Source organism: Populus trichocarpa, chromosome 5 (assembly GCF_000002775.5).
Source record: "Populus trichocarpa isolate Nisqually-1 chromosome 5, P.trichocarpa_v4.1, whole genome shotgun sequence".
Taxonomy (NCBI): Eukaryota; Viridiplantae; Streptophyta; class Magnoliopsida; order Malpighiales; family Salicaceae; genus Populus; species Populus trichocarpa.
Genome location: NC_037289.2, coordinates 6,186,412 through 6,205,388, shown reverse-complemented (window position 1 = coordinate 6,205,388; position 18,977 = coordinate 6,186,412). Strand labels below are relative to the sequence as shown.

Sequence of the window (18,977 nt, the reverse complement as noted above, 5' to 3'; positions counted from 1 at the left end):
TAATTATAGAAACCCTCACTTTCCTTCTATATTTTTATTAGTTATATTTTTTATCCTGAAAATACATTATTGTTGAACCTACTGCAAGGTCTCTCCCTCACGTTGCACCCACACGCACTTAGAGTGCAGCGAGCCTCCTTCAATCCCTAACCTGCATGGATATTAAACCCGGCCTGGGAGTTAGACCTGGTTTGATCGAATCTTGGGTTTTATGGGTCAATTCAGAAAAATTAAAAAAAATTAAAATTTTAATATTTTATATGAAAAGATTAAAAAAAATCCATGTAGATATCGATTATATATATTATTAATAATTATCGAATGCTCAACCTAGATTTCGGGGATGATGATGTGAATTCATAAGCTAGAATTTGATGATATTTATATTTTATTTATTACCTGTTAGCTAAGATAATTATCTAAAAAAGAAAAATTCATTCTTTCATATCGTTTTGGATTGATATCCATTATGTTTGAAAGAAACTGCTATCCCCACTCTTGTTCGCAAAGCTTGGTGCGCCAAAATTGACTTTTAAATTTTATGGTGTTAAAGCTGTAATATATATATATATATATATATACATATATATATTCATTCGATAATATGTATACTACATTCATTACCTATTAAATAACATAACTATTTAAAAAACCATATTCATTCATGTCAGGTTCATATCATTTATTCATTATCTTCGGTTTTTCTTCTTCTTCTTAATTTTGCATGTGCCTAAGCCTTGAATGACATAACTCAGTTTGGCTGACTTTCATGGTTGGGAATGTGAGTGTATACTGCCAACCTAGTTTTTAACAGCTAAGTGTACCTCTGACCAATGACTTCTTTTTTGCCTTGGAGTGGATCTCAAAGGATGGTATGAAGAGTCAGGTAATTCCTATGTTGATCATGGATCAAAGAGTGGCTTTGGGTAGGATCTATAAGAAGGAATTCCTACTCTTTTCTAGTGATCTGACTAATCCCACCATATATTGAAGTCTTCAAATTTCTTTACAAAGAAGAGGGTCTGTTATTGATGAAGAACTTAATATGTTACTGTTAGCTAGTCATGATGGATGTTGATTATTGTGTCATGACATGATTCTTATGCCATGCATGTATTGATGGAAATGTTGGTGATGAGTAGTATCATTGACATAGAAAATAGTGTATTGATGGAAATACGGGTAATGAGTAGTATTATTAGCGTAGAAAATAGTGTCTGTTCTACATAGAAAAACTCTTATACATGTAGAAAAAATTATGTGCTTGAAATTTTATGTGCGCGGCTTATAAGAATCCACAAAAAAATACAAAGAAAATGTGTGTCAATACAATATTAGACCATCTTAGTTGGTATCGAATGAGTAGAAAATTCCTGCCATTTGGGCAGCTGAAAAATTATTATTAAAAAAAAGCTTAGCAACATCACATGTCTTAAATCTAGACTCAATGCCTAAAAATCAGTGTATGTTTCTTGTTTTAAAGTGTTTATCTTGAACCTTAGTCACAGTGAACTAGTAGAGTACAATAACATGTCTCCAAGTCCTACCTCTCAGAGACAATTGCACTAAAATGTTTGCTGATTGTCTTAGTTGATCTGATGTAAACCATTCCCATGATTTGAAGAAACGGCACGGTAAAAGTGTCTTTGTTTGCTTCTGCTTGTAGATCATTTCATGCCAAAGAATAGGACGAAAATCCCCTGCTAAACCATTTTCTGGTTTACTTCATGCTCCATTCATAAGCCATACAAAAAAGAAGTCGGAATTAAAGGGAAACATTTCGAACATCATCGGGGGTAAGAATCACAACATTTTCAAGGGCACGCAGACTTGAAAGGCAAGCCTTGAAATATTATAAGCACAACGGTATGAGCAGATGCACTATATAAACCTCAAAAGATGCAAAGAGATCAGTGTGCTTGCCTGCTTTCTAATTCCTTCACTACTATAGTAGCTGCTACCACTGCCAAGTCTATCATGAAGTTCACAAAACAATCCCAATTCATTTGTCTGGCCTTGCTCTTCGTGTTGGGAGCTTGGCCTTCCAAATCTGTCGCTCGTACCCTCCAGGATGTGTCCATGTACGAGAGGCACGAGCAATGGATGGCTCAGTATGGACGTGTATACAAGGATGACGCTGAGAAGGAGACGCGTTACAACATATTCAAGGAAAATGTTGCACGCATAGATGCATTTAACAGCCAAACCGGCAAATCTTACAACCTCGGTGTCAATCAATTTGCAGATCTTACAAATGAAGAATTCAAAGCTTCACGTAATAGATTCAAGGGCCATATGTGCTCTCCACAAGCAGGTCCTTTCAGATATGAAAACGTTTCTGCAGTGCCAGCTACCATGGACTGGAGAAAGAAAGGAGCCGTGACCCCCGTCAAGGACCAAGGACAGTGTGGTAAGCGCCCAATCCTTTCTTAGTGAGTAGTGATAATAAGAACAACAACAACATCTTACAGAGGGATACTTTCTAACTCCTTTTCTTGCGCTGAATCAAAATTTAGGTTGTTGTTGGGCATTTTCGGCAGTGGCGGCAATGGAAGGAATCAATCAGCTCACAACTGGTAAATTGATCTCCCTTTCAGAGCAAGAGGTTGTTGACTGTGACACCAAGGGTGAGGATCAAGGCTGCAATGGTGGTTTGATGGATGATGCCTTCAAATTCATTGAACAAAACAAGGGCCTAACTACTGAGGCTAACTACCCATATACGGGAACTGATGGCACTTGCAACACTCAAAAAGAAGTCAGCCATGCCGCAAAGATAACCGGTTTCCAAGATGTGCCAGCAAACAGCGAAGCTGCACTGATGAAGGCTGTTGCTAAGCAACCAGTTTCTGTCGCCATTGATGCTGGTGGATTTGAGTTCCAATTCTACTCCAGTGGCATCTTTACAGGAAGTTGTGGCACTGAACTAGACCATGGTGTTACTGCTGTCGGTTATGGAGGCAGCGATGGAACAAAGTACTGGCTAGTGAAGAACTCATGGGGCGCACAATGGGGTGAAGAAGGATACATCCGAATGCAGAAAGATATATCTGCAAAGGAAGGACTTTGTGGCATAGCAATGCAAGCCTCATATCCCACTGCTTAATGATTCAAAATCTCAGAAAATGCCTTGATTTGCTGTCGATGATCTATAATGTATTATAATATGTATGATTTCTCTCAGTAAATTCAACTTTGGTATCTTATTCCTAATCAAGAACTCGTGTAAGCCCTTCGATGCTAAAAAAGAAACGGGTTTGTATATGAAATCTGCAGTTGTTATATGTATCGAACATTCATCTTTTAATTGTCTCACTTGGTTAAATCTCTAAAAGTTCAAATTCTCTAACGAAACCATCCCTTGCATACCTTTAAACTAGACCTTTTCACATTGCTCCAAGATTTTGCACCTTGAGGGGAGAAAAAGAAAAAATTAAGCGCAGTCATATTCCTCATCTGCTACCTTCAGACCAGACTGTAATTCAAAAATTAACATAGATTGTTTAGTTTATCGTTGCAAAAGCATGCCAAGCAAAAGTTATCCAAAAAGAAAGAATAAAGTTTATGGAAAAACATAAATCACACCAGATATGCTACCAACAAAGACCAAAAAAAAAAAATAAAAATTCGAGCATGCATGCTGAATATATATCAAACTTACAATTGATATCAAAATAAAGTCCTAACATACATATTAATCATCTAATATATCTAAGTTTAAAATAAAAGCAAATAAATGTACTTATTTACTGAAACACTTTAAAATAATAAAACTTTTATTGTTCTTAAAAATAAATCGTTTGTTCTTAAGAGTTTATTGCTCATCTTGGTTCAAACGATGTTTATATGTAATTCTAAATAAGATCTTTGAATCAAAGTATAAAAGGCTCTATTATCTCTTAATAAAATGAATCTAAATTCTTAATTTGAGAGAAAAATCAAAACATAAAAGAAATGAAAAACACGAAAAATAAGGTGAAGACGAGTGTGCAAGAATCTGTAAAAAATTTGGAGGAAACTCTTTCTTAATCTCCTTCTTATAGTGAATTTTGAAAGATAAAAAATTCAAGAATTAATTATAGTAATAATTAGAATTAATCCCCACCATTATTAATCTTTAATTATTAACCTTTAATTATCCACTACAAATCAAAAACTAAAATGGTATGGCTATAAATCTATGAGTTTTGAGGTGAACATTTTGTTCAATTACTATTAAAAATGTTCTGAAAAAACTAATAAAATTCTTCTTTTCATGGACAGGATAAACTAATGGGCTGGAAAAAATAATGGCTAAAGTTCAAATTTTAGTTGGTAAAAAAAAATTAAGTAGCCAAAAATATTATTTAATAATAAGCCCAAACTCAGCTTAAAGCCCAAGCCCGAGCCGAGCTCGCATGCATGTGTGTAGGTTTTAAGCTCAAAGCCAACTTTGTTGAGGACTTTTTCCAGTTCCACCTCTAAAAATTCAGGTGTTTTTTTGAGATCAATTTTAAATTCTCAAATTCTCATTATATAAACACTAAGAAAAATTTATTCATTTTCTATATGGGATAAAATTCTTCTAAAGATTTTGAATTTTACTAAAATATACCAACCAAGAGTTCTTTAAAATCCATTTATTATTCATCCACACTTTGTTTAAAACATGTTAACATTATATGTTAATGCATATATGTTGTTGATTAAATTTTAACAAAGTTTCGACCTAAAAAGTGTATAGACCCCACTTATAACTTATTTGTCCAGTTTAAAAACATGAAAATTTTTTTGGGAGATAATGAAATTAATAGATCATTATATCAAGTTAGAAAGCTTTTGACTTTATATCTTTTTTAGTTAAATACAATCAGATTTGCTCGGCAAAGTAATGAACACGATGTCTTGAACTATTCAATCTTGTGTGTAAACCTTGACAATAATACTTAAATAGTTCTCTATATAAAAAATTCATTTAGTTCTCACTGTTATATTTATTTTGGTCCTGCATAACTTTAGATTTATGAAATTCAACCATTATCGAAATTCTCAAATAAACAACTCTATTTTCACTCGTATAAGTGATGTTTTATTAAAAGTATTCTGCTATTCCAATGCAGAAAGATATACCTGCAAAGGAAGGACTTTGTGGCATAGCAATGCAAGGAAGTAATTTTGTCAGCTGTATTCGACATCTATTGGATGAAAAAGAATCTGAGCTGTATAATGTGATAAGTGGGGAAAAAGAATTTGGGTTAAAATAATCGCCGCAGCAGTTTCATTTAAGAACACTTGCAACGAGTAAGCACATAGTCATCTAAAAACTGGCTGAGCTGGGTTGTATAGAGTTTTGGGTCATTTCTGAAATGATCAACATGAGGTGTGAAAACAAAGTTGCAGGCCCTGACCTCATGCCCCGCTCTTCGCTGCTCCTCTATGAATGATTCCACAGACCCTGCAGGAATGACTCTATCCGCAGAACTATAAATATATAACTGTGGACAGCTTGGTTGTCCTGATGATAATAAGCTTAGCACATCCGAGAGCCTCCTGCAGTGTTATAGAGAGAAAGGTGTATAAGCTTCCAGTCATGGAGAATTTATCGATGGCAGTAACGATAAGGATTGCATTATTAAGCATGTATCAATGTATGGTTTCAGATTTTTCCTTCGTTGATAAGAGAATATTTACCTGTTCACTGTAGGAAGGTTCAAGATCACATCGAAGAACTTTTCCAGAATTGCTAATAAAGCTGATTCAGTTATTGCAGGCTTGGGTTCCACATGTGTTTTGCTGCCAACTAGTACCTCCATATCTGATTCTTTTGAGCTCATATGCACTCTTGTTGCAATACTATGATTTTTCAGGAAAGCTGCAGAGAAACCTGAAGCCCAGACCTAAACAAAGGAAAAAACAGGACCATATGAACTCATAGCCGAAGGCATCCCAACTTCTGATCATATATTTGATCACCGATAACATGATCTCACAAAAGCACAGAACCCGCTGATATATAATCAGACCAATAATAGTCAATTAACATTAACGAATGTTGCTGATAAATTATATTCTCTGAATCAGAACACTATCTCCTAACCATAATAAATTAAGGAGGGATGTGGCAGCAGGGGCAGAATTGGGGTGGGTGGGCAAGGACAGGGGCCCTGCAAGAAAAAAGCCCTCCACCTTCAATAAATTAGATTTTTAGTCCTACAAATAGAAAATTTTAAATTTCGACCCCCCTAAAATTCTCTCTAATTTGGCCCTCCCAAACTAAAATTCCTAGCTCCACCCGAGTGGCAGAGAGCATGTGCAAATATAAAACATGAAACTAGAACTTGAAGAAAAAAACCAAGAATTGAAAGAACAGAGTCAATAATAGTCAACCAAAAGATATACTTATAATACATAAAGCAGCATATAAATTAAGCCTTTGTTTGAAGGTCCACCCGTCCAACAATATTTGCTGCCAACTTCGAGAAAAAAATTTGATCCAATCATGCAGCTGCATCTCTTAATAACATGATCGTACAACTAGCATTATGGCAAAATAGAAATTTCCAAGTTCAGTGAACAGAAGCAACAAACAATGGACACAATAAAATATAGATGGCAAGCAGATGAAAATGGAAGGGTGGTTATCAATAGCATGATCATACAACTAGCGTATGGAAGAGCTCAATTCCAATGAAAAAGTTAATCATAAACTTAAAATGTAAAATGAAACAAGCCAGGGTTTTCAAAGGTTTGCCAGCTACAACACCAATCATCACAGCCAACAGCTCCATTAAAGACAGGTAAACATGATAGAAAATAACACAAGACATTCAGAGAGGAAAAAAATAAAAAGAATTTCATCTCCTCTACCATTCCCAACAATATATTCTTTTTATTGTCAAAACAAAACAATGAAAACAGCAAGCAACATTTACCTGAGGATCTGGGGCAGCAACAGGAGCAGAGTCCACTATGCAGCCCCTAATCCTTCCCATTAAGGAAGGATCTTGTTTCTGAAACTTCTCAAGTATAACTCCATATCTGCAAAACAGTTTATCAAACCAAGCATGTCAGGCCAACTGGCCAAGAGGTTACATGAAGAACAAGGAAACAAAATGGTCACCGTAGATGCCTGTGTGAGAGAGAGAGCTTACGTTAACCATCCGGTATTGCTAAAAGTATGGAAAACCAGGTTCTTCCTGTCCTCTTCCAACCAATCAGTCAGATGGTTCACAAGCAAGTCAATGTCCTGTTCCGCTTTCCCACCAACTTGGTAACAAAGAATCTCGGCCATTGGAAAAGTAAAAGTAATGACATGAAATCCCCTCGAAGTGTACCACTCAGCATATTTCTTTAGATGTTTCTGCTTTGATCCTAACCACCCTAACAAAACTACCACTGTCCTGGATTTTTCTGATAAACAATCAGAAGACCCAGAAACATCAATAGTACTAGGCTCGGGCAAATGCCATCTATACAAAATATCAGGAGAGGATGTAGGAATATTGGTGGTTTTAAATGCACTTGGTTTTGGTCCTTTGGCCAACTCCGCAGACTGATACAGACTAACAAGAAGAGGAGAGGAAGCAACAGAAAAACCTAACGTACTGGGAACAAAATTTTGGCTCACATCCAGGACTGCGAAGTTTAATTTAGGAACAGGAATCTGAATCCTAGTTACGAACGACGAAGATGCAAGCTTAGAAACTGAACTGTGAGAAACCCATGAAAAGTTTGAATCTTGAACTGAATTAGACAATAAAGAACTTGACTGTTCCGAGGTAGAACAAGAATCAAATGATCTAAAAGATTGGAGTTTATCAGAAAAATCAACAGAAACAGAAGCTAAAGCTGCTGCAGCTGCTGCAATCACTGGTCTTTGAAGCATTCCAGACAAGGAACTCATATTGAATAAACAAGAAGAAAACCTCTCATAAGCACACAATCCGATATAACAACAATCTACACAACAAAAGGCCAAGAATCCACGTCAAGCAACCGAATTTCAACTTTGGTCACAACCCGAAAACCAGGTATTGTATGTTAAATAATCAATCACCTGCACAGTAATAAGAACAATTCCATGAAAACTATTTAAAACCAAACACGAGAATAAATATCCATGCTCATTCAAAAATCATAGAAATAGTCAAAGATGGAATATTCTATTGATGTTGTTTACCTTATTCTTTGTATAGGGTCTTTGAAGCTGTATTCGGGCTGTCAAAAATAGTTCTCTTTTGACAGCCCGATTGATCAAACGTTAGACACCAAACAAGAAGCTTCTTTTACCAGTTCAAAACGCGTTCCTGCTAGCACAAAACGGACATGTTAATTGCTTTTAAATGTTTTTGTATTTGAAAAATCATTGAAATTATATATTTTTTATTTTTTAAAATTTATTTTTAACATAATCTTAAAAAAAAAAACATTAAAAAAACTAATTTAAAGAAAATAAATAAATTAAGATTTTTCAAATACAAACACAGCCAAAACCATAACCGAGGGAACACTGACAGGGGGGCAGAATGACAAGATGGAACCAAACTAAGTTTTCAAATATGGAGCAACCAGTAAGAACTCGCCACGTGGTGCTGCCTTGTGGTTTTTTACAAGGATGGTGATTGATAGATATGTGGTGATAAATTCTCTCCGGCTAGTTAGGAGGCCAAAGTGGGCAGAGCTAAGAGACAGTCTTGTCCCTACGAGAAAAGGAGGAGAATTCGAGGGTGGGGGTAATAACAGAGAGTTCCGAGGGCAGGATTGGAAAAGTGAATTAACTATACACCGGTGGACCTAAAAGCTGCAAAGGAACACGAGGCTGCCATAAAAAATTGACAGGTCAGACTCAGGGGACAGAGACCAGAGCATAAAACCCTTGTGGCCATACCTACCTTAATTGAAAGCGAGCTAACTCGGCCATGACTCGGACGAAAAACTCGGAGTTCTTATTCAAAACAATCTTTCTTTCTTTCAATGAATAAAAAACAAGAAAACCCAATTGAGAACATAGAGGTTTTGATTGTAAAGTCTTGGTCTTTCGTTTAAAAAACAACGCATGGCCATTGAAAGTAATGATTTTTTGAACAAAAAACATGAAAACAGATTGAAACGTGTCAAGAATTTGCTCGAAATTTAATGATAATCCGAACGTTGAAGGCAAAAAAAAAAAAATTCACAATAAGCAAAAGAAAGGAAAGCGAGCAAGAAGGAAGGAAATAATACATCGAGAGAGAGAGAGGGAGAGAGAGAGAAAGAGAGAGAGAGAGACTGACCTGAGAAAGAGTCGATGTGAATGGCAATTGAGTTTGCTTCTTGTTCTCTCAATTAAAGAGAGCGAAGACAGGAATGTGTCCTTGAATTTAGGAGGGAGAGAGGGAGAGAGGGAGAGAGATTTTTTATTTGTGGGGGTATGGTGGTGGCGTTGTTGGGGTGGCTTTAAATATATTTTTCCTGGATACCGTAACTCCTCTTTATTTATTTATTTATTTATTTTTATTTGTTTAGTTTAGGGATTTTTATTTTTTTCATTTTTTTTTATATAAATAGGGGTCACTTTTTGATTTTGTCCCTTTTAACTGCCGTATATAATTAACGTGGCAGTAATTCCCGAGAGGCGATAAGAATCAGGGAATTAAAGAATAATTTATCCAATGAAAGAGACATATTTTTATTATTTTTAAAGATTTCAGATATAATTTCCTCTCTTAAAATATCATATAATTTCTTTCTTTTTTTTAAAAAAACCAAGAATGTGGTAGCCTTTGAGCCCAAAGAAATAGAGATGCTTTGCCATGTAAATGCTATCTACCTAAGATAAGGAGAGATTTTCTAAAAGGAAAGGAAGCAGTGCGAGGAAGAAAAGGAAGGGGGTGGCTTGCAAGACGAGAATGGTTTCTAGAATATCCCAGTTGGATATTCCAACCAGAGATTCTGAATGGAAGGGTGAGCAGTAAGACAAGGGACAAGGTGTCTTGTTCTTAGCCTTTCATGGATGCCCATAAGAGATTCTTTGGATTGTTGAAGATGAGTTTGATCACACCAAGAAATCTTTATTTATTCTGATCCCTTTTACCTCTCGCAGATTCGATAGATAGGACTTTGGAAAGGAGATTCTCCATCCACTGCTGGTTTTAGCAAGTTCTTTCTGGTCTCCCACCGTCGATATGAGACGATGCTGATGAACAAGAAGTTCTGACACGTAGTTCACATCTCCTATAGCTAAAGCCTGACGAACACGGGTGGATGGGACTTGTCCTTTGTCTTTTAGATCACCAGAATTCATGCTTCTGTGATCTTGATTCTTGTCCATTACTGAACTTGTAATGTAAGCCCGCATGCCTTGCTCTTCGCACAGCCTCGCCCAGCAGCTTTATATCCAAATCTGTAGTTTTCCCCTGCCAGAGTCAACCAGTAAGATTCAAAACTTCTATTATATGATAATCACATGCAGGTATTCACATTACAGAAGGGACAAAAAGAAAGGCAGCAAAGTAATTTTAGTTCACCTGCCACAGCTCCAAGCTCCTTGTAGAGCTTCTCAACAAATTGCTGTGGGGTGAGATGTCGAACACTTGAAAATTCATTTTGGACCTCTGCTGGAACCAGATTGCCACAGTATGGAGCCCAAGAAGAAAGAACTCTACTCCGGTCACATTTGGCAACTACGGGCGCCCTGTCCAGGAAGTATATAAAATCATCATCATAAGATCGTCACTGTAAATTGACATCGTAAACAGTGTCTTCAATTGATCAATCACTATTGGAAATTTCTTCAGCAATGAAAGTGGTGAAGTTTATTATCGAAAAGTGTGCAAAACAGAGAAAAAGAACTGTGATATGTTGTACACAAAGTTTTCAATTCTGTTTCGATAGTATTTTGTTTTTTTAATTAAAATGAAATGTTTTAGTTTTAAAATATTTTAGCATGCTGTTTTGAAGTTATGCTCTCTCTCTCTTTCTCTGTATATATATATATATTCAACAAATATAATTTAAATTTAAAATAAATTAATTATAAATTATACAATACAAACACAATGCCAAACAAATATAATTTTAAAATTTCAAATATTTATAAATAATCAAGATTAAATAGATCTTTAATTTAAAGTAATTCAACTTAAACAAAATATCAAAATATTATGAAAGTAAAATGTTTTAACACAAATATTTTAAATATAAAGTTAGGTCAATGTTATCAAGGCTAATGCAATCTAAAGTATCCCTTATTTTGCTCAAATTCTTACAAAGTATAAATATGAAAAAAACAACATGAATATAAACCATATATATTAGTGATAAATCTAATTTTAAAAAATTAATATCATTGTTAATGAAAATAGTAATAATAATTTTCAATATTATTATTAATATCATTGTTATTGAAAATAGTAATGAAATTTTTTTTTGTACTTGGGTTGTTTAATTAATTAAATTGAATAAGGTTCAATTTGATTCAATAGCTTTTCAAGAGCGGAACAGAACATGTGAAATGAAACTGGAACGTTCCGGTTGAAATTTAACCGAAAAATCCGGAACAGACCGAGATTTAAAATGAGATGAAAACTTGTTCTGTTTTATGAATTGGTATGGAATGTTTGACCTATTTTAAACAAAACGGAACAAAATTGACAACCTTGGTTGTACATGGATTCCAGGCTTACAAAAACTATTCCAATTTCACTTGTCAACAACTGCTCTTCCTTCCGCAAGAGACTAATTCTCTTAAAACACAATATGATGAGTCAAAAACACCACTCCACAAGGAGTTACCAACCGTCGTTTGTTTGAATGATCCTCCGGCTTGCCAATTATACCACTTCCCCCCTGAATCCACCACTACCAGTGCACCACCTCATGCATGTTTCAGCAAAGTTTATCAATACTCTCCTTCAAATTAGAAAATTGATTCCAAGCAAAATGTGGGGAAAAACCACTCTGGAACACCATGGTACATCGCGCGCATATTGGAAACTAATTTGAAAACTATTTGTGAGCTTAGCTATTTAGACTAGGTTTCCAACTCAAACTTGCTTCAAATTATCCTGGAAATCTTTAAAGATGGTGAGATTTAGGACACCAAGCATATCATAAGAAGCTTGAAAAAGCACCAAGAGCAAGAATTAGGACAGAGCACATGTTTGCTCCACCAAAGGAGTCTTTTAACAGTACAACCACGATGAAGATTGCAACCTTCAAACTGTCAATGAACTGTAATTCTATGGAAACATCACACAAGATTTCCAGTAAAAACAAAACAATCAACTATAATCCACGAGATACAAAAATGAAGAGCAAGCATCCCAAACTCAACAGGTAACAGATGCAAAAATTGATGGGATAGGAAAACTTTCCATACAACCAAACACAAGAAACTGTCCATGCAAACAGAAGAACAAACTGTCACCTAAGCTTGGCTATGTTACAGGGTAAGCTAAAGACAACAATAAACAAATAAAAAAACACATGAATTTCAATGAGAAAAAGGAGCTGCAGATGCGAACCTCTAGATTTTATTTTTTCTATAATAACAATCCTCTAATCCCCTGTCTTTTAGAAACTACGAAACAAAATAAAAATCTAAAATTACAAAGAAAAGAAGTAATTCCATGCTATTTCAACAAAAATATGATTTAGAAACTCTTATAAAAATTAAAACATAGTTTAACGATTGGATCAAAACTTATAGCTATATTGATTCATTATTCTAGTCTAACGCGACCAGATTTTCTCTTAAACTTAGATCTGTTTCATTGATCTATAAATATATATATTAAACCATCCATGTAATCTATTCAGGACAGATCCTATTCTAATTATAACAGATCCACATTTAACTATTTAGAATCACTTATTATCGCAAGTCCAACTACATCAATCTCCCAACCAATAACTTCTACCATTCGTTCAAATGATAGAAGAAATGGGGCTCCAACCTTTCATGCTTGAATTGCAAGTTCTCGATGACCACCGTGAAGAGCATCAAACTTTCCTAGTGCTACAATTCCTTCTGTAAGAATTATGATGTGAAATGCGAGAGCCACTACTAGCTACCATTATCAAGGTTTTAAGTGGAGAGAAACGGAGAACAACTTTGCCTTTGTGCCTTCTTCTAACAAGACAACAAGATGGTATGTGTGTGGTAGTTACTTAACCAACTACATGGGCTTCTAAAAAGAGGTTCTTTTTAAAAAAATAAAAATAAAAATAGTAGGGTGATTAAAAATATTTGATGAAATAACACAACCCTAAATAATTTATTTGTAAGAATAATATAGTTCCATTAGAGATCAATTAACTATTAATTATATATAAAATGCATCATTGAGTTGATAGGTTATGTAATTTAAAAAAAACATTTTTTTTTCTTTTATTAATTTAGAGATTATTGATTTTGGTTTAAATCAACTGTAAATTACATGTAATTCTAAATTGATAAATGACACTATTTAGGGATAATTTCAATCTAATTAACATAATTTACATTTAATTTAACAAAAATCAATAAATTCCTAATCTAATTAAAAACCCGAACCCTAACAACTGGTGGGAATGTGAATGAGAATTTTATTCTCAGATGCTTTTTTATTTATTTTGAATTTTAGTCTTACCAGGTCTAATTTTTATTTAGCTTATTTTCAATATTTGTTTTTAAATAAATATTTTGTTGGCAAAAAGATTTATGATTCAAGTAAAAAAGAAACAACGCAATGAAAAGCTACAAATTTTTAACTGAATTCAGGCTATCAATTGTTAGTGTTAGGAGTTAGAAGAAAGTTAAACTTCCACTTAAATTGTAGTTCATAATAATAACAAATTTCTTTTATATTTTCTCAATTTCTCATAAAAAAAAAGATATTTTCTTAAAAAATTCTCATAAAAATAAAATTACAGGAAAAACAACAACCCGACCCGACCCGACCCGACCCAACACGACAAGAAGAAAACGAGGCATGTTATCTGTACTTTCAACTTCCACTCTATAGAACATAACTCTTTCGACTCTCAAACCCTTAAAAAAAGAAAAAAAAATAAAAAAACTCTTCTCCTTCATTCATTAGCATCCTCGTCCTCATCCCACTTTTACCACAACACAAGCATAGCAAAATCAAACAAACATCAAGATTCTTCTTTTAATCTAAATCCCATAATCCCACCTCCAAAAAAACCCACCTTCAATGGCTTCTATTTGCATAAATGAGAAATTAACAGATGATGAACTAAGATCAATATTATCAAAGCTAGAGAATGATAAGGACAAGGAGATATTTGGGCTGGTTTGTAAGAGATGGTTAGGTTTGCAGAGTAATGGAAGGAAGAGACTTGCTGCTAGAGCTGGACCTCACATGCTTCAAAAGATGGCTGCTAGGTTTTCTAGATTGATTGAATTGGACTTGTCTCAGTCTGTTTCAAGGTCTTTCTATCCTGGTGTTACTGATTCTGATCTTGCTGTTATTGCTGATGGTTTTAGATGCTTAAAGGTCCTGAATTTGCAGAATTGTAAAGGTAAAATCACTTATCTTGTTTATGTTTTTGTTTCTTTAAATTTGGATGCAAAAAGGGTTTGTTTATTTCGTTTCCATGGAGTTTTGAGGATTCATTTTGTGGAGAGACTTTGGTGCTTTAGTGGGTTTTTGTGTGTTAATGTGGCTATGATGAAAAGAGTTTTTTTTTTTTTTAATTGGATTGAGCTGCATGATTTTGAGGGTAAAGGTAACTGTTTTGGTGATCTTCATGGTATATTTAGAGGGTTTAGGAGTTTCTTTTTTTTTTTTTAATATTTGATGGAAAACATGATCATCGGAGAAACTTCGAAGTTATTCTTTTGTGTCTTTAACATGGTGATTTGATTGAAAATAGGTTAAGCTTCTTTGAAAACGATTAGATTCCTATAATAGGCTTACTGATAAAGACTCAATATTGCTGAATTCGAAACATGGTTGTCTTTTCTTTTTCTCTTGATGGCTCTGCATTTTCATGTATTTGTGATTGATGTAACAATTGGAGATTGATTTACAATATTGAGAAGCTGAAAAGCCAGTAAATTTTCTGTTTGCTGAGTCTTCTCTATTTTCTGTTTGTGAAATCATAAAAAAAAAATGATTAATACTATTAAAGAGGTATTTTTAGGTTTTGTACTTACTCATATGGTGTTATTTTGGTCCTTTGCTGAACCTTCACCATGATGCAATACTAATATTGCCATGGATTCCCTTGCAAATAAGCATGACAAGATGCTCTCTTTTCATTCCAACTCGCTTTGATTGAACAAGGATGAGAGTTTTTGTCCATAAACATCAGCATTGCATGGTGAAATATTTGGTGCATTTTTTAAATCGTCTTCATTTTTATACAATTTTTGTTTTGAACACGCTCACTCTGCATACTGGCTTAGCTGTTTTAGCAATGTGATACAGGTATCTCAGATAAGGGAATGTCATCAATTGGAGGTGGTCTTTCATCTCTACAATCCTTGAATGTATCCTATTGCAGAAAGCTAACAGACAAGGGATTGTCAGCTGTTGCTGAGGGCAGTCAAGGTCTGCGAAGCCTGCATCTTGATGGATGCAAATTTGTTACTGATGTAGTACTAAAAGCTCTTTCTAAGAACTGTCCAAATCTAGAAGAGTTGGGCCTGCAAGGTTGTACCAGCATAACTGACTGTGGACTTGCAGATCTTGTCAGTGGATGTCGGCAGATTCATTTCTTAGATATCAATAAATGCAGTAATGTGGGGGACAGTGGGGTTTCCACTGTTTCAGAGGCATGCTCATCTTTCATGAAGACACTAAAGCTGATGGATTGTTTTAGAGTTGGGAACAAGTCTATTTTATCTCTGGCCAAGTTTTGCAAAAATCTGGAAACCCTCATCATTGGTGGCTGTAGAGACATCTCTGATGAGTCTATAAAATCCTTGGCCACTTCCTGTCAAAGCAGTTTGAAGAACTTGCGCATGGACTGGTGTTTAAACATCTCAAACTCTTCAATAAGCTTCATCCTCACTAAGTGCAGAAACCTGGAGGCTCTTGATATTGGGTGCTGCGGGGAGGTTACAGATGCTGTCTTTCATGGTTTAGGGGCTATGGAAACCGAAATGAGGCTGAAAGTTTTGAAAATCAGTAGCTGCCCAAAGATCACAGTGACTGGGATAGGCATGCTTTTGGATAAATGCAACTCTTTGGAATACCTTGATGTAAGGTCCTGCCCGCACATTACCAAGTCAGGTTGTGATGAGGTTGGATTGCAGTTCCCTGACTGCTGTAAAGTGAATTTCAATGGAAGTTTAAATGAGCCAGACGTTCTACCGTGAGACCATTGATTTCAATAGTTTGGAACTCTGGGGATATTCTTTCTGCAATAACTCCTATATAATGCTCTCCTGCACAGATCAGTTAGGATACCAGAATGAGGACATTTGTATGGTCAACGCCAGAATCGTTATGCATATTATGCATGCACACTGTTTCCTCTATTGTTTGTGCGTCTATCTTTCTTATCCTCTTGTTTTCTCTTTCTTCATCTTCCGGCTGTGTAAGATGGCTGTTGAAAGATGTTTCCTTCATCTTCAGAGTTATGGATTCTGATATGTTAGTATGCTTTGATCCCGCAATTATCTCTTTCTGATGCTTCATATTGGAGATTTCTTTTCTTGACTGCAATTATGAAGTCTGACATGTGCTGTGTAGGAATTTTGGAGAATCTTGCTTTTTCCTTTTTCTTTTTTAAGATGAACTGAAGGCTGAGATGTTGGAAGTTCGATTTTTGGTGTGTACTTTGTGGAAGTTATCGAAGGCATGACATCGATCAATTGGTATGTCTAGTTCATATTAGTTTTTGATAACAAACATGATACCTTGAAATATTTCTGCAACCGAGAGAATTATTATTAATCAACATATATTTAAATGCCTTGGTACAATAAAATGCTAATTTTTTTTTTTTGGTGAGGAATTAGATAGATGACCTGTGTTATGTGTGTTATGTCATGGATCGAGTTAAATTATTTTTAATGTGAAAAAAGAGAGTCTAGGCAACAACAATTCAAGCAAATCCAAATCCAGGATAATTTTACCAACAAGTGACCCAAGATATAAAATTTAAATAAACCACAAAAAGAAAAGCAAAACAAAATTGCAAAACATAGAGTTTAATAATCAAATATTAAAGGATAAAAAAATAAAATAATTTTAAAAAATATAATGTCGAAGAAGAAAAATTGAGCCAACCTGAACTACTTGACTAGCCTACACCTTGCTATATGAGATTAAAATAAAAAAAAGATTTGAATTTCAAAAGAAGATCTAGTAAAAAACAGGTTAACTTTACTTGCATGCTCTCAGAATAATCTAATAGAAAGAAAAGCTAAAAATAACAAAGGTCAAGGACCAATAATTTAATATCAAATGATAAAATTAAAAAAAAAATCAATGTCATAAAGAAAAAGTTGAGGGAAAAAAATCAGAGTCAACTCGAGCTAACTCGACTAATCCCTCACCTATGACATGAGATTGTGATAAAAAAAAATTAAACTTCCAAAAGAAAGACCTAGCAAAAAACCCAAATTAAAATAAAAAAATATTGAAAAAAAAAACGGGCAAACATGACTAACCTGCATTCATGATAACCTAATAAAAAGAAGACCGAAAAAAATCACAAAGCTTGAGGGCTAATAATTTAATGTCAAATGATAAAATTAAAAAAAAAATTAACCTCATAAAAAAATACAAGAAAGATATCTGAGTCAAACTAAGTTAACTCGACTAACTTATTACTTGGGATATAAGATCGAGATACCTCAACAAAAGGAAAGTGGAACAATCAATGAAGTTAATGGTCCAATAACCAAATGTCAAATGATGATTTAAAAAAAAATCAGTTCTTAATAAACAACCTCCAAAAAAGGCCAAACTTAATCAGACCCGGGTCATTAGACAAGGATTATCATGTAGGAAGACAATCATGAAAAAATGACAAGGTAAAATTTCCAACAAAAAAAAATTTAAAACTATCAAATATGCTGTGAAAACAAAATGAAAGAAAATAATTAGGAGCTAAATCGGAAAACAAAATAAATTAAGAAAATGATTAAAAAATATATAATTGAAAGAATGAGAACTAAAATCGGATAAAAAAACAAAATAAAATAAAATGTTGAGGGAAAAAAAAAAAGATAAATCAAGAAAATGATATGAAAAAAGTAATAAAAAATGAGGATCAAAATTGAATAAAAAAACAAATGCAATAAAATGGAGTAACATACACTGGGAAAAAATTAAAAAAAAAGTTAATCAAGAAAAGTTTATAAAACATAGAAAAAGAGCAATCAAAAGTAGAGGAAACAAATTGTATATAAAAATCAAATGGAGTAATATACACAGGGAAAAAATTGAAAAAAAGCTTAACTTTAAAAAGCGTTGAAAGCAAAATAAATAGTAATTAAAAAAATAAAAACCAAATTTAATAAAATTATAAACTGGAGAACACAATTGTTTTTGGAAAGGGCTGACATAAATTTCAAGGGCATGAGAGAGAATAGAGAAAGGAAATAAAAAAACTTCATCGCAACCCAACCTATGAGCACATGCCATATTGATGAAAAGAGGATGACTAGCTGCTCACATCATCTTTGTAAATGAATGATTTTGGTAATCATATGGCTTTACACGCGCCATCTAAAAAGCACGGGGTTGTCATTAGCTGACGCGTCAATAATTTTTTTTTAATAATATTTAATTACTTAAAATTACCAAACAACCCCTAATAAAATCCAAAAAATGCAAAAAAAACTAAAATAAAAAGACTAAAACACCATTGAAACTAACCTTTTATTTTTAATTCAAGGGTAATTTCATAATTTAACTGTTTAAAAAATGAAAAGAGGAAGAAAGCCTTTTGTGCATATTCATTTTTTTTTCTCTCAAAGGTTTGACCGTAACTTTATTGTACAATGATTTTTGAAAAGATAAAAAAGCTCATGGCCAAAAGCTTAATATTTTTTT

General features: G+C 34.0%; 4 protein-coding genes across 10 annotated transcripts; 2 read left to right on the top strand and 2 right to left on the bottom strand.

Annotated features, from left to right (window-relative positions):
• Positions 1-1,359: 1,359 nt before the first annotated feature.
• Positions 1,360-9,383, bottom strand: LOC7477150 (uncharacterized). 7 transcript variants are annotated; one of them, XR_002981956.2, is made up of 8 exons: positions 9,252-9,383; positions 8,159-8,285; positions 7,131-8,035; positions 6,912-7,017; positions 5,671-5,876; positions 5,388-5,529; positions 3,370-3,475; positions 1,360-3,098 (listed from the first exon to the last, which is right to left on the bottom strand). XR_002981956.2 is itself a non-coding variant. In XM_024601752.2 (7 exons), exons 3-7 carry the CDS (start codon positions 7,880-7,882, stop codon positions 3,434-3,436), a joined length of 1,248 nt encoding a protein of 415 aa, XP_024457520.1. In that variant the 5' UTR covers positions 7,883-8,035; positions 8,159-8,285; positions 9,252-9,383; the 3' UTR covers positions 1,360-3,433. The 7 variants fall into 7 exon arrangements, 6 of the variants coding, with proteins under 6 accessions (XP_024457520.1, XP_024457522.1, XP_002306371.1 ...); XM_024601752.2 differs by having other exon boundaries at positions 1,360-3,475; XM_024601754.2 differs by lacking the exons at positions 1,360-3,098; positions 3,370-3,475 and adding an exon at positions 5,046-5,198.
• Positions 1,900-3,106, top strand: LOC7477151 (senescence-specific cysteine protease SAG39). Its single transcript, XM_002307115.4, has 2 exons — positions 1,900-2,410; positions 2,517-3,106. Exons 1-2 carry the CDS (start codon positions 1,900-1,902, stop codon positions 3,104-3,106), a joined length of 1,101 nt encoding a protein of 366 aa, XP_002307151.4.
• Positions 9,384-9,852: 469 nt separating the features above from the next.
• LOC18099074 (FAD synthetase 2, chloroplastic) lies at positions 9,853-13,933 on the bottom strand. The gene is given in 5 exon segments (XM_052452939.1): positions 9,853-10,338; positions 10,341-10,373; positions 10,485-10,657; positions 12,859-13,028; positions 13,871-13,933. Coding segments are annotated over 5 exon segments (765 nt in total). The 3' UTR covers positions 9,853-10,012.
• Positions 13,934-13,958: 25 nt separating this feature from the next.
• On the top strand, positions 13,959-16,637 carry LOC7477149 (F-box/LRR-repeat protein 4). The gene is made up of 2 exons (XM_002307114.4): positions 13,959-14,484; positions 15,396-16,637. The coding sequence occupies exons 1-2, from the start codon at positions 14,157-14,159 to the stop codon at positions 16,286-16,288; spliced, it is 1,221 nt and encodes a 406-aa protein (XP_002307150.1). The 5' UTR covers positions 13,959-14,156; the 3' UTR covers positions 16,289-16,637.
• Positions 16,638-18,977: the final 2,340 nt, after the last annotated feature.